This window comes from Caretta caretta, chromosome 6, assembly GCF_965140235.1.
Source record: "Caretta caretta isolate rCarCar2 chromosome 6, rCarCar1.hap1, whole genome shotgun sequence".
NCBI classification, from domain to species: domain Eukaryota; kingdom Metazoa; phylum Chordata; order Testudines; family Cheloniidae; genus Caretta; species Caretta caretta.
Window position 1 is genome coordinate 38496962 of NC_134211.1, and position 14489 is coordinate 38511450.

Genomic DNA, 14489 nt, shown 5'->3' on the forward strand with positions numbered 1-14489 from the left:
ACATTTTTCTCCCCTATACAGCTGCAGGAAGGTTAGCCACTGGGTGACACGAAGGCAGCCAACCAGAGCCCCCTTTCCTGTATGGGCAGCTGCCACCATATTTTCTTTCCCCTTCATATGGAAGAAACCTGGTTTGTCACCTTTGTCTGTTTACAATCTTCAGGACATAATGTCAGAGTATCCATAATTTCACCTACCAAGCTGTTACAAAATTTCTTAGTGTCATTAATGACCAGTGTGGTGTTAGATTTTAAATGATATTACATATCACCTTTTAAATAAATATCATGACACCAATGTGTGAGGTGTAAAGAGCATGCAAGGACTGACAAGAGTTGCTGGATATGGAGTAGTGAACCACAAATGGGCCTCTGCCACAATCTGCCACTGAAATGAAGCATAATTGTTAATCGAACTTGGAAATATAAGGACGTTTGCAGAACTGTAGGCATGCACTTGCCTGCAATGTGTGTGTGCACATAAACTGCATATGCTATTCCTACAGTTTGAATACAATTGCATTAATGACCCATGGAAACAAAACAACCAACATTAATGACATAAAAATGGTTATTTGTACATGCAAAATTTTTCTATTTTTCTTTCCTGTTTTCCTTGGATTTTGTTACAAATAGTTTCTCAACTATGGTGGCATATAGTGCATTCTTTCTTTATACTAGTTAGTGCATCTGCAAACCTTACGTTTATTGATTTCCTTTATAGATATCATAAAAATATATGAACTGGGAAGACAATACCAACTTACTATTCACAGTGTTTAAATTGTTTTTGCCTGATGCAGACACTAGTTAGGAAAAGGTAACTAGACATTTAAAGGTTTGTGCCTCTCAGACCAATTTTGTAAAGCACTCTGGTGAATCAACCAATCCATCTGCACTGCACTCAGGAAAGCAACAATTTGATTTACGGGCAAAGTTTTCAAAATGTCAGCAAGGTGTCCCCTTTCATTTCCAGCTTTTTAACAAGGAAGGCTTCTCAAAGAGCAGCTTGTGACATCTCCACAGCCAACATCAGGGTTGATCAATGATACCCATTGCTCTGAAAGCAGTGTGTGTCCATAGTGATACCCATTGTTTCCTCCATGGAATGCAGTTAATTATTTCACTTCAGAAATCTGAAGCGGCTTTGGCTGCTTTGTGGAACAGTTAGATACTAGGACTTTAGAGACAAGAAAACATTTGAGCTGTATTTTAAAGTACTTTGCAAAAAGCAACCATGTCCACCAGCTTTCAAATCTCTTCCTCTTGTGAGCTCACTATGACAAAATGTTCCAAACATAGGCCTAACCTCACCATAAGGGATCATTAGAGAGTAAAATAGTCTTAAACAAGAACTACTCTAATTTACCCTGGAACAGCTGATATACGAAATCCAAAACCAGTATGTTACAATACCAGTACCGCTTCTATTTTCAAAGAGGTGTGCAGAGTTTTAGTCACCTGACTTTTGAAAATTTTGGGCGAAGGACCTAGCATCCATACTTAAAAGCAAGGAAATTAAGAGCTATCCCTTAACTCTAGGAAAACTGGCCATTTTGAAGGTGGTTGATAACTGGAGACTGGGCTTGATAGCAAATAGGAGTCACTAATCAATAGATCAAGCATGATTTCTAGGAGCTGGTAGATAGGACAGGTTGAGATCTTGAAGCAAGTCATGAATAAGACTAGTCAGTTGTTTAGTACCACAGATTTACATAAGGAGATATATGCTACACCACTACATGGGCTGAAAAAATAACACAGCATAAAAATAGAGCAACTCCAGGGGTCATTTAATTTTTTACAGCAGCCTCCCAAAGTCTGACCTACAGTCCAGAAACATTGTAGTGATGTCCTCTACTGGGACTCCATTAATGGCCCTATTCTGTGTCTGTCCTGGGGGGAAATTCCCTCCTGGGTCTTTCTGGCACAGTTCCAGCCTCTATATGCCACCAAGGTGAATGGTCCCTTGAAATGTGTGTTAACTGCTTGTACTAAGCAGTGACACTTTGAGTTAGTTTCCCAAACTCGAAGAAGAGCTCTGTGTAAGCTCAAAAGCTTGTGTGCATCTCTCTCTCTGATAGAAGTTGGTCCAATAAAAGCAATTATCAGTCCCCCCCTTGTCTCTCTAATATGCTGGGACAACATGGCTATAACAGCTGCATAGAACAACATCAAGAGTCCCAGAAAACGAGCGGGAAGGGAATATTATCAGGCAACAGCCCCTCTTCATTGCATGCTCCCTTCAAGAAAAGAAATCCATGCAAGAGTAAATTACTTTCCTTTGCAGCTTCTGGCCCTGCCTGAAAGGGATAATGTGCACAGATATAAGGGAAGTAGCCAATTGCAACAAAGATCCCAAGTTGAGAGGGAAACTCCAGAAAGGAGACTCGGGGTCTACACGCCATCCCTATATTCTGTGATGCTTGGCCTTTGTGCTCCTGCCCCACTTCAAGGCTGCACACACCTCCTCCTCGGAGGGAAGAGCAAAACTCCAACATGCGGCTCTTTTAGCCTTATTTTCTCCCTCACTCAAGTTTTTACATGTGAGGGGAGCATCAGGACCTAAGGAGGTCACTCCATGCCCTTGGAAGCTCTAGCGATTCCAAGAGAGCTGCATAATCACCATTAAACTTTAGGGCAGCATATTTCAAAAGATCATATAAAATGCTGCAAATAACTGTTTCGGTTACATGCTTTACTTTGGGGGTGAGACAGAAAGGGAAATAGTAATCAAAAGGAGAAAAATGAGACATGCTCCACGATAATGATGATAATATACAATCTCCAGCAGGCAGCCAGAGCATCTCATCTGTTGAAAAGGACACATCAGGAACAACCACCAGTTAGCAAAGCATGTTTTAAGATGTTTTATTTAATTTGCCAAAATTGCCAAGAAAGAACATGTACAACTTCAGCTTAGCGAAATCAACTAACATTAAAAACAAATTCTATGAAACCATATGCTTCTATTCTGTAATCACGCTACAATTCAGAATGAAACCAAATCCATTTGTAATGACCCAAGCATGTTAACTGGTTATTTGTCAATGATATGTATAATTGTAGCATTAGTACATGTCATGTTTTTAATCAGAAAGGATACAATTCCTGGATATTTCATTTTAATTGCATAGTATAGTATTAATATTCATTATTCTCTTTCAATTTAGTCTCTAGACTTTGTCTAACAAATTGCTGCCCAAACTCTTAATTATGCAACTTTTCTTGATTTCAGAAATCTAAAATGGGCAAATTGGCTTGAGAAGTTATGAACAATTTTCATTTACACAACCTTTTACAGTGAAGAGCAATCATGCTGTGAACAAGATAAAATGACTATTTTCATCATATGCAGGACTAGTCCTTTTGATAACTCAAAGATGCAAAAAATACATTTTAATTGAAAAGTGGGCTGATTTGCATGGAACAGGAAGCAATTTATGTAGTTAATAATTTATCTTAGGAAAATCTTCTAAAATTTAGAAGCTAATACTGGAAAGCCTTCCTAGCATATATGAGTACAGCCTCAGGTGGAGATTTTCCCTTTAAATAACTGCATTTTCCAATGTTTTTAAAACATCTGGTAATTTGGAGACTCCTGTACAGTTGAAAAAAATCCACAACAATAAACATTTTGTACTATTATAACAGCTTCCACCCAGGGATCTCAAAATACCTAACCAATATTAGTGAATTACACCTCACCTGAGAGGAAAGGCAATATTATCACACCCCTCCCCTCCCTTTACAGATTGAGAAGCTGATGCTTAGCAAGAAATGATTCATTGTCACACAGGAAGGCTGTAGAAAAGACAGAAACAGACCTCAGATCTCCCAGCTCCCAAACCTGTGTTTTAACCACAGGACCATCCAGCCTAAACAGATGGAAACAAGGGCTCACGCCTGCTCCCTTGAAAAATTGGGGGAATTTTGACAATGGCTTCAATGGAGGAAGAGAATTATATTTGTCTTTTAATGCATTTTCTACCACAACATCAGCAAGCTTCAGCAAACAAGACACTGATCTATGGAATATCACAGCAGTTAATTAATATATACATTACCTTTGGGGCCTGATTCTCCTGTCACACCAGTTTTATACCAGTGTTTTAAATGAAGTTACTTTTGATTTACACTTGTGTGAAAGCAGAATTATAAAATACGTGTCTACAGCAGGTAAAGTGTTATATCAAGCAAAAAGTTGAAGAACCTTTCATGCTGTATCCATTTTCTTTTTTTAGGAGAACAATACAACCATAGCGAAAATGTTACTTGAAGTTGGGCTAACGGTGCTGCGTTGTTGAATTCTGACCTATCATTCACATCCAAAGGCTAGCTCCATCTTGGTTTTGAGTTTTTGGACACTACTGTTATTCTCAATGATGCTACTGTGTTTCTGGTACTATACTAGCTAAGGGCTGAATGAACAAGTCAGAGGAAAAAAAACTAAATATTTGCAGACTCTGTGGCATGCAGAGTTCTATGGAAACTAACTTTGGGTGGTTTCTTGCACTTTTCACAGTTCAGAATGTAGACAAGGCCAAAGATAGTGTGTACACCCAGAATTTACCTACGCTCAGATTTTTCCTGTCTGAGGGGGGGTTTTTAAACAAAAAGAAGAAGGGAACAAATGCTCCGCTAAAAAAAAGTACATAAAACTAATTTTAAACAGCTCTATTCAAACCAATAGTGCTGCCACTTTCCAATGTATGTTAACCCCCATTTCCTGTGAGCCCATGCACTACAAGAATCAAGAGATCCTGCCACTTGCTGTTTTACAGTGGTGACAGGCTTCTTAGGTCCTGGTCAATCAGCTGGCATGGGCTGCATTATTTTGCTGGTCCATGTGATCTATGCTAAAATATCCATTTTTTGAAAATTTAAGTCATTTAATTGAGCCTAAGAGCATATGTCAGAAGGAGCTGTTTAAAAGAAATCATGTACACAGCACTCTTCACGTTGTCCCATTGGAGTCTGCTAAATCCAGTGCTCCATGCCATAGGTGTGTGACTTTAAATGATGACATTATATGCCATAGTGTTTTGAGAACAGTTTACAGGCATAGAAATGCATTCAGCTACAGCAAACTAAGGCATATCCTTGAATTTGATCTCCTTTGTAAATGTGTCACTCAGTGGAGACAATTTTCTGTATCATTTACACTCCTTTGGAGCCTTTATTATCTACAATGTAAATGCATATTTATTAATTATTTACAGACTATAATAGATTGAAACTGTTTCTTGGGAACTGATAGTTGAGTGTTGAAAACTATATTCAGGCACTTTTAAAAACAAACATTATTTTGACCTAATGTAAGGTTTCTTACAATATCTCTGTATTGTATTTAAACCATAGTCAAACCACATATTATTATTATTATACTTGATAAACTAGCAGCTCAGAGCCTGATGCTTTCAGCAGCTTTACTCAAGTGTAACTGCTTGGGGCTAAATCCTTTGCCATGCCTGCGGAGAGCTTGATGTAGCAAAGATGGCTTTAAGGATCAGATTTTTAAAGGTATTTAGGGGCCTAAAGCTGCAGATAGGCACCTAGTGGGATTTCAGAAACACCTAGGTGCTTCCGTGGGGATTAGGCACTTACTGACTTTTGAAAATCCCACTGGGCACCTATCTCCTTCTAAATACTAAATTTAGGTGCCTAAATACTTCTAAAAATCTGGTGCTAAACTACATTTCTGCCCCATGATTATGAGGCAGGCTGGCTGGCTGGTTGCCTAAGGGTTGCTTTAATTCACATCTGCTTATAATGGCTAATGATAAGCAGCTGTAACAGAGCACACTCCAGTCCACACCCCGTCAGCACCTGTCCCACCACCACCAAGGCATCTATGCTACACTGGCTTTATACTGTACGAGGATTCCCTATACAAGGGACCTCACCAGCTGCGTCTTTAGGGTAGTTTTCTAACTACTTGGCACTGCCTCACCAGTACAAAGCCACTATACTGGGGCGAGGGAGAAGGATCCGACCTATTAATTTCTGTGGAGTTATTGGTGCAAGTGAGAACAGCATTAAGCCCAGAATTAGTTTTGTGTCATTTCCCAGCAGAGCTATTGTAGTGGTAGCTAGGGATGATTTTCAAAAACCAATTACTTGGTCATCTTTGTTAAAATTCATTTTTTAAAATAGCAAATGAGCACCCAGTACATATGCTAAGCTAAAAACTTATAAATCTCATTTCACAAGCAAGGCTTTGTATTGTTTGGTCAGATTAGATATGTAGTGTTCAAAAAAGCATTCAAATCAAGGAAATCTATTGTTCTGTTTTTGCACTCCTACAATTTAAAAAAAAATGGAAAAACAACTTCGTACTTCTATAAATTGGTAAAACAAATATCTCACTCTTGGGCTCACAGTTCAAGAATCAAGCTTCAGCCGAGAGCAAAGGTTTATTTTGACCATGGGTTAAACTCCTGGAAGAGAGAGTTTGGCAGAGAAATTGTGATTGACCGTTAGCTATATTGGCAGTGTTTGGCACTGCTAGGACATTTACACACAAAATACTACCTGTAAATAACACAAATGCTGATATACATTTCACCTTGAACTCTCACCCATTTGAGAAAATTGCTCAACACACCAATAATTTTCTTTGGAGCTATTGCAGAGGACTGGTTACAAACGATCTGGTTCCACACACATTTTGAACAGTGTGTATCATTTACTCCAAAAGCTGTATTTTGGCACAAACGTTAAAAAAAAGAAAAGGCATGCGGGGTAGTGGGAATAGTCTTTGATCTGACAGGTTGGAGCCAGGGTAGTATACTGGGTACAAATATATTGGAATGCTTAGAATACATGGTATTTCTGTGTGAGTGATTTTTTCCCCCATTGTATTTTGGACCCATTGCACTCTACTCCAACAGTTCTTCAGGCCCAGAAATGCAATCCCTATCAAGGCAAAAATCCTGGTGCAGACAATGTGCCTGATTCCTCCTACAGTTTTGTCCATGCAGCCCTAGGGATTCTTTAGGGTTCCATGGTGTAAATAAAGGCTGTTACCCTGTGAACACTTAGACGAACACAACACTGAACACAATGAGCCTACCCCACCATTGCCTTGTGCATCTATACCAGTACAGTGTGACTACAATGAGTGTGAAATGCCACCATCCTTATAATAAGGCTACAGTATATCAGTGTACAAGTGGGTTAAAATCCATTTGATTGCGACCATATTATAACAAGTGTATTGTATGATACTGCTTTTTAAATTTTACATTAGGATACATTCAAAATATATTAGAGTGACATGTAACATGCTGGTACACATTATACTTGTCATGTCATGCACACTCTTGATAACTAGAAGCCATTCTGCCAAACAGAAGCCTGATGTAATTCCATTGCCTTACATGGAGTTGCTTCAAGAATAAATATGGCTTATTGTGGCCATAGAGAATAGTGGTAATTGGAGGTTTTAATTCACAGGCTATTTTGGGATAGTATGAGGTATAACGGATATCATTTCCCTACGTTAATTGGATGTTCAGTGATCCTCAGCAACAAAAAGCAGTGAAGCTGCTGTAACCCCAGAATTTTCTGATCTTCAGGAATCACCATGCCCAAAGGGAGCTATAGATCCCGGAGTGCATAGATACTCTTATTTTTGATATTATATTGAACATGTTCTCTCCCTAACCATTCTGTGGCCACGGCTACTCTGAAGCTGTGTCATATGCACAAGGACACTCTGGTTCTTTAGGATCCATTCCCCATTTTTACAGAGTAGATAGGATTTCCATTCAATGCTACAGAGACATGATGAGACACAAATACTGTTCACATTTCTGCTGTGTTCAGACTTCTTGCAAAACCCAGATAAATTAGTTCCTTCAGAAAAAAACCCACTATTTAACAAATCACACCCCCTTATCCACCTCAAGTTACTGTTCTACAGTTAATTACAAAGAACACATATTAGAGACAGATTATTGAGTGTTGTAGCACATATACTGTAATGTAGTTCAGTATTATTTTTCAAGTTGAAGAGGTTTTTTTTTTTAATTAATGATTTACACATCTGAAGACAAGACATTGATCAGGATATCACCATTTCTTATTAACAAAATCCTAAAATGTTAACATGGAAATGCTATTTAAAAGAATGTTAAAGATTTGTGGGCAGATCTGAGAAGTCACTTTCAGGCTAGGTCTTTTCCAGTAAAAATTGCATCAACATACTTCTGATGAGACTGCAGCTCTAACTGGTAGATAAAGTCTATTTCCTTCTTTTACATCACTGTTGGAAAAACTATATTGCAACTGCTGGCATACAAAATGTTTATTATATTACAAATTATTTGTACACTGTATTTTAACTGTGTCATTGCATTGTGCTCAGATAGCATAATTATAACATGATTTCTCTTTCCACAAATGTCCTTACTGTTTTCATATAACCTTTTCCTGTAGTTCTTTTAAAAACTGCGAAATGTTATAAACAAGATAAAAAGCCATTATGAATGAAGAGATTAAAATGTATCTGTGAATAAAGTGCACCACATTGTTTTTCGAAGTAAATCATGGAATTTTTCAACAGATAGCACATCTTCAATACTATCCCAAACAGAATTAACTTTGGATATCTAACAGTTCTTCCCCAGGTGGGCGGGGCGGGGGTGCGGGGAGGGGGAGGAGTTGATTTAACTTTGCCATCATAGTTTTTTCTCTCTAGGAGGATGCTAAGCTAAAATTTAAATGAAAATTATACTGGTGAAACTTGCGTGTAGATAAGGCCTAACAGACAAATTCAGCCTGGTGTGAGAGTGTGCAGTTCCTGCTAAAGCCAATGGGAAATAGTCCTGCTTACGGCAAACCCAATATCTATAAGCCTTCACTTTCAAATGCAATATTTTCAGGGAGACAACAATTAACACAAAAAGACATTTCGATGCATTGTGTTATGCTCATGAGATTAGTATTAGTTGGTTGATAGGGAACTGAGACACCAGTCTGTCTTCATTAGACTCATATTTATATGAAAGGCTGAGTTTCTTTGGTGCTTTGTTCACTCAAGTTATCCAACTGCCTATTTGTGTACTCTAGGCATCAGGTATGAATCTTCATCAATAAGTTGCTCAAGATTTTTCCCTTTTTTGCAATTGGTTTATGGTAATTTTCTGTCCATAATAGATTGGTCAAGTGTATAAATATACAGCATATTTACATAGAGATTACAAAAATACATTTCATTTATATCTAATTAAGTAACAAAAATGAAATTTCACATTTGTTTAAAGATCAACTAGCATTCCAAAATCTTTGAATAGTTAAGGTCTTTAGAGCAAGAGACATCTGTTTTTTCCAGGGTAGCTATGCATCACTATCTGGAATGAGTTTTTTTAATTTTAATTTTTTGAAAAAATAGCTCTGTTTTAAAAGTTTGTGCTTCAACAATTTCAACGTCTCATTCCAATCTTTTTTTTTCCTGTCCAGTCAGGTTTTTTTCAAATGGCCATAAAGCTAAACCAAGCTCCCTTTCTCACCTCAGTAAAGACCAAAGAAACTCATTACAAAAATGGAATGACCAGATAAAATAGCATATGCATCTGAAGCTGAATAAATTAACAGGATGAACATTACCTTTAACTTCACTAGCCAAACATGCCCAGAACACAGCATCCCATAAGCAACTTCAGTTCCCAAATCTAAATTATTACTGAAGGAACTGGAAGTATTTTGCATCATCTCCTAACTATTTTGTGAGACTGCAAAAGATGAATACCGTCAAATTCAGCTGTTTAGGTTTTTGTGGCGGTTGCACTCATATAACAGTGCAGTATAATCTTTATCTTGAGCAGTCTACAGTCATCATAGGTTCAGCAAATACCCCCCTTTTTCACAGAACAATAATATTTTGTTAAATCCACATACTTGTTTACTTATTTACACTTGAATGTAATCAACAGGTCCTCTACATTCAGAAATCCCTACAGAGACTGAGAATTCTAGAGTTCGTGTATTCACTGCTCCAGTGTAATCAAAGTCAGTCACAGCTTCAGGTAGCATTCTCTGGCATCACTTTACTAGATGTCATTGTTCAAGAAAGAGTACAAAGCACTGTGTTAAATAGAGGCTTTCCTGTCAAAGCAGGTGTATTCATTATTCCAGGCTGGATAGATTTGCTCAAGGTTCTCAAATTTACCAGCTTCACAATGCATTCAGAATGAATACCTCTTGAATGTAGGGCAAAACTCAAATAACTATTTTTCATTTGTGGGTTTCTGAAAGTTTTTAGCACCCACTTCCTTTGTTAATCTTTCTTACCATCATGCAGCATAAGCTCTCTTAATATTGCAAACACATTCTCGGTAACTCAACAGTGGCATTAATGAACACTGAAACCACCAATTACCCCAATACAATTAACTCTGTTCACAGTCTTCTCTTGTTTCTGGCCTTTGTACTCATCATAGCATGAGAGCTGGGACTATTTACAGGGTACATTGTTTATATTACTTATTCACATCAAATTCTTGTGGTTTGAATGTGGTCTCTAGAAGGAAAAGACTGACGTTGCTTTGTTGCATTCAGCCCTGCTTATTCTGTAATGAACTATTAATATTATCTCTATCATAGAAGATTTATGGCCTTTAGTTTACTCAGTACTACCATATTTTCTTCTTTAATCACAGAAATAAAATTGACATGCAGAAGTTATTTTAGACAGTTCTACTTTTGTGCCTCTTGTGATTCTTAATAGACTGCAGTATTACACAGACATATGTTTAATAGCATCCTAGTGAAAAAGGGCTCATAGGACAAGAGCTAAGTAACAAACAATTGCATATCATAAATAGAACTTATCAGTATTAAAGAGTTGCCTGGCAGCATACCCTTATCCAGCAAACAAACAGAGTGCGTATCTTCAAGTCCTCTTGTTCTATTTCATTCCATTTCACAATAACCTAGTGTTGATCTTTCAGGAGAAAAATTCCATCACTTTGCAGCAAGTTTTTAACTGAAAATTAAGACTTACTTCCTTGGCTACAACAAGGTATGTGATACAAACACTGTGCACAAAGGTATTAGACCTGGAACTCAAACATGTCTGTTTGTTTCTTGGCCAGTTTAGCAACCTCCTCTCTTATTGCCTTCACTAGAGCAGCTGTAGAAATGTTGGTAAGAGGTGCGTCAGAAGGGTCGTTTTCTGAGAGGCTCTGCTGAGAAGCTGCAGTAGAAGGCAACGGAGCCTGTTCCAGACTAGGATGCATGTTTGTTGACTGACTGTACTGGCGGGGAAGTCTTGAAGGAGAGTTATGTTGGTAGCGTGATCGTGGATAAGCCTCTATGTAACCAGGGAGCGGAACCTATAGAAGAGAGCAATCACACAAAATAGCTGGCCTTCAGGTCACCTATTACTTAATCTAACACTCCAGAGAACTCCATGCAGTCGGATCCAAATGAACATATGCCTCTTGGGTCCAAGTTAACAGAAAGCAGACTTCATACTCATAGTGCCACTTCACTGTGTACATTTTTGTATGTGCTGTTTGTAAGCAACAATCACTGTTAAGTTCCTAGCTATTCAAATTGTGTGAACAAATTCTCTTTGCAGAGGAAAAAAACCTGTACATGCTAAACTGATCACCACTACAAGGGCAGATGGATGCCTTGTTGAAAGAGTGTCCCTTTATTATTTTGTATGATGCTTTGTTTTCCTATAGCTGATTTCAATACAGAGATATTTTTCAGGATACTGTGATAAATCTAAGGCATAAATTATACTTAAAAAGCCAAGAAAAGAAGAAAGGAGTTTGCTGGCTTGAAGCACCACTGTCTAATCCACATCAAGCAAGCAGCCAGGTTCTGAGTCTTAATGCTTCCAATAAAAACTGACAGTGGACATAGCATTAGAGACAGGCTATCTGGGTTTTTTTCGCCTTCCCCTGCAGCATAAAGCATGGGTCACTTGCAGGTTTAAACTAGTGTAAATGGTGGATTCTCTGTAACTTAAAGTCTTTTAAATCATAATTTGAGGACTTCAGTAATTCAGCCAGAGGTTATGGGTCTATTACAGGAGTGGGTGGGTAAGGTTCTGTGGCCTGCAATGTGCAGGAGGTCAGACTAGATGATCATGATGGTCCCTTCTGACCTTAAAGACTATGAGTTCATGAGTTCAACACTAAGGAGCTGCCTCACCATTTACTAAGGGGAAAATGAAGTGTTCAACCTGTCTGCTAAAATTGGGATGAAAATCCTCTCTCTATATATCCCCGAAACCCATCATTACACAGCTGGCTATGTGCTTTATTGGACAAGGAGCTTTGACTTCTCTGAAACATCAGGTTTTATGGCCAAATTCAATGCCGGTGGAATTCTTAACTCAACTGCAATTATACCAGAGATGAATATGGCCCATCGTGTCAATCATAAATAATGGTAATTGGAAGATTTTATTCCCACATTGGACCAGATATGCCACAGTTACATTTCAGTTTTACTTTGCCCTAACTCTGTGGATTTCAGTGGAGTTTCAGTGGCTTAAACTAGAGTAGCAGTGAGGAATCAGGCCCTTCGTCCCTACAGGATACTAAATGTTGCTGGTGCAACACAATGATCCACAATGGCAAGCTCTAAATTCTTATCAAAAACTGAATTTGAGGACGTTTTAGAACTCAGCTTCTAACTAATTTTATTTGTTTTGCAAACTGCCTAGCAAATTGGTAAAGAAACGACAGTGCTTAGTTTTAAGGGATGTTTTAAGCCACTGTGTTTAAAGTTCTGGTTCATTTTCTTAATTAGACAAAGTAACTTTACCCAAGAGTTTACTGATACAGAGTAACCATTTTAAATCCAATTAGAAAAAATGAAAAAGAATCTCACTGATTTTCAGATTTGAAGAAGTGATTGGCACAGAATCCTATGGTCATCATAAATCAATAGAAAAGCCATTAAAATGCATAAACATAGAAATTCTTTTACTTTTAAATAGATAATTCTTTTACTTTTAAATAGAAAAGGACACAGGGCCAGATTTTCAAATGAATTTCGTTCCCATTTAGGCATCTAAACGAAGTTGCCAGATTTTCCAGAGTGTTCGGTACTGAGCAGCTTCCACTGAGAGCAATCATCGCTGTTGGGTAAACTGTTGATAGCTGAGCACCTTTGGAAATTTGGCCATTTTATTTAGGTGATAAATGGGAGCTCTTGGGTACTGAACTTCTGAAAATCTGGTCACTAAGGGATGGATTTTCAAAGATATGAGGTGTCTAACGTTGCAAATAGGTGCCCAGTGCGATTTTGAAAAGCACCTAAACAGGTGGGGAGGGGGGACAAACTTCTATTGAAACCAATAGGAGTTACGCACCTAACTGCTTAGGGCTGGAGAGGGGACAAACTTCTATTGAAACCAATAGGAGTTACGCGCCTAACTGCTTAGGGCCTTTTGGAAATCCCATCAGATGCCTATTTGCATCTTCAGGCACGTATCTTTGAAAATCTGGTCCCTCATATTACATATGTGCTGCACGATTCAGGGTATTTCCATTCACTTGTTGCACAAAATATAAAATCCACCAGGCATAGTATTTGCCTGAGTACTAGATGAAAGTTGTATTTAAATACAGCCAGGAGGCTGCACCCCTGTTTAGTACAGAATTGGACTGATCACATAGGAAGCATTCCTATTGAACAATATATAAAAACCACTAGAGGTCACTATTTTATGGCTTTTACTCAGCAACAACTGAAGATTTGCTTGGACGATCATAGCCCCGCCAGATACATTTCCCTTCCTCCACCAAATATAAAGTTTCAAATCTTTGCTTTTCTTTGAGAAAGAAGTGCATTAAAGTAAATGAAGCTTAAAGTAAATTCTCACAATTTCACCCATATTTGGTGTTTTTTAAAGCCCCAGCTCCAGGAGGCATGCGATTAGTGGAGAATCTCAGTTTTCATTTTTTAAAAAAGTAAGGTTCTAGCCCTCATGATTTCAAAAAGAAAGCATGAAACCAAGACTCAAGTGCATTCTAAAAACTCACAAACCAGAAGACAGAGAAACTCAAAATGTTTTATTTTTAATTTCATGATTTTTGAGGACCAATTCATGAGGACCAATATTTTTGAACATATTGAATTGGCAATATTGTGATTCTATTCCATAGTGACAATTTTCAGATTCAGGAGATCCCTGGGCATGATATAAATCATTTGGGGGCAGAATCTTGGTTAAAAAGGGGGGGGGGATTTTTTTCCACATTGTTTCTTTTCTTTCTCTTGCCTACTAAGTAACCCCATTTTCTGGCTGTGGGCTCATAAGGAGATGCCAGCCCCCTGTTTACGAGGAGGTAGGGGCTAAAAGCTCTGAAGGGTAAATGTAGCTGAAGGAAATCTGCTGCCTTCTCCTCTAGGAGAGGGATTCATACCCCCTCCTGCCACAATGATCTTTTGGGAGCCCTCCCTCCCCCAATGCTTCCTCTTTGCCTCCTCATATACAAAGTTGGGGACTACTGCCTGTAG

At 38.2% G+C, this 14489-nt stretch overlaps 1 protein-coding gene across 2 annotated transcripts in view; it reads right to left on the reverse strand.

Moving 5' to 3' along the window:
- Nucleotides 1–2845: 2845 nt before the first annotated feature.
- The window catches only part of KIAA1549L (KIAA1549 like), a 210698-nt gene continuing 199054 nt past the window's right edge, over nucleotides 2846–14489 (reverse strand). For both annotated transcript variants that reach the window (XM_075129442.1, XM_075129443.1), the window contains one exon: nucleotides 2846–11338. In XM_075129442.1, coding sequence (XP_074985543.1) covers nucleotides 11057–11338 — 282 coding nt within the window. In that variant the 3' untranslated portion in view covers nucleotides 2846–11056. The remainder of the gene's footprint in view (nucleotides 11339–14489) is intronic.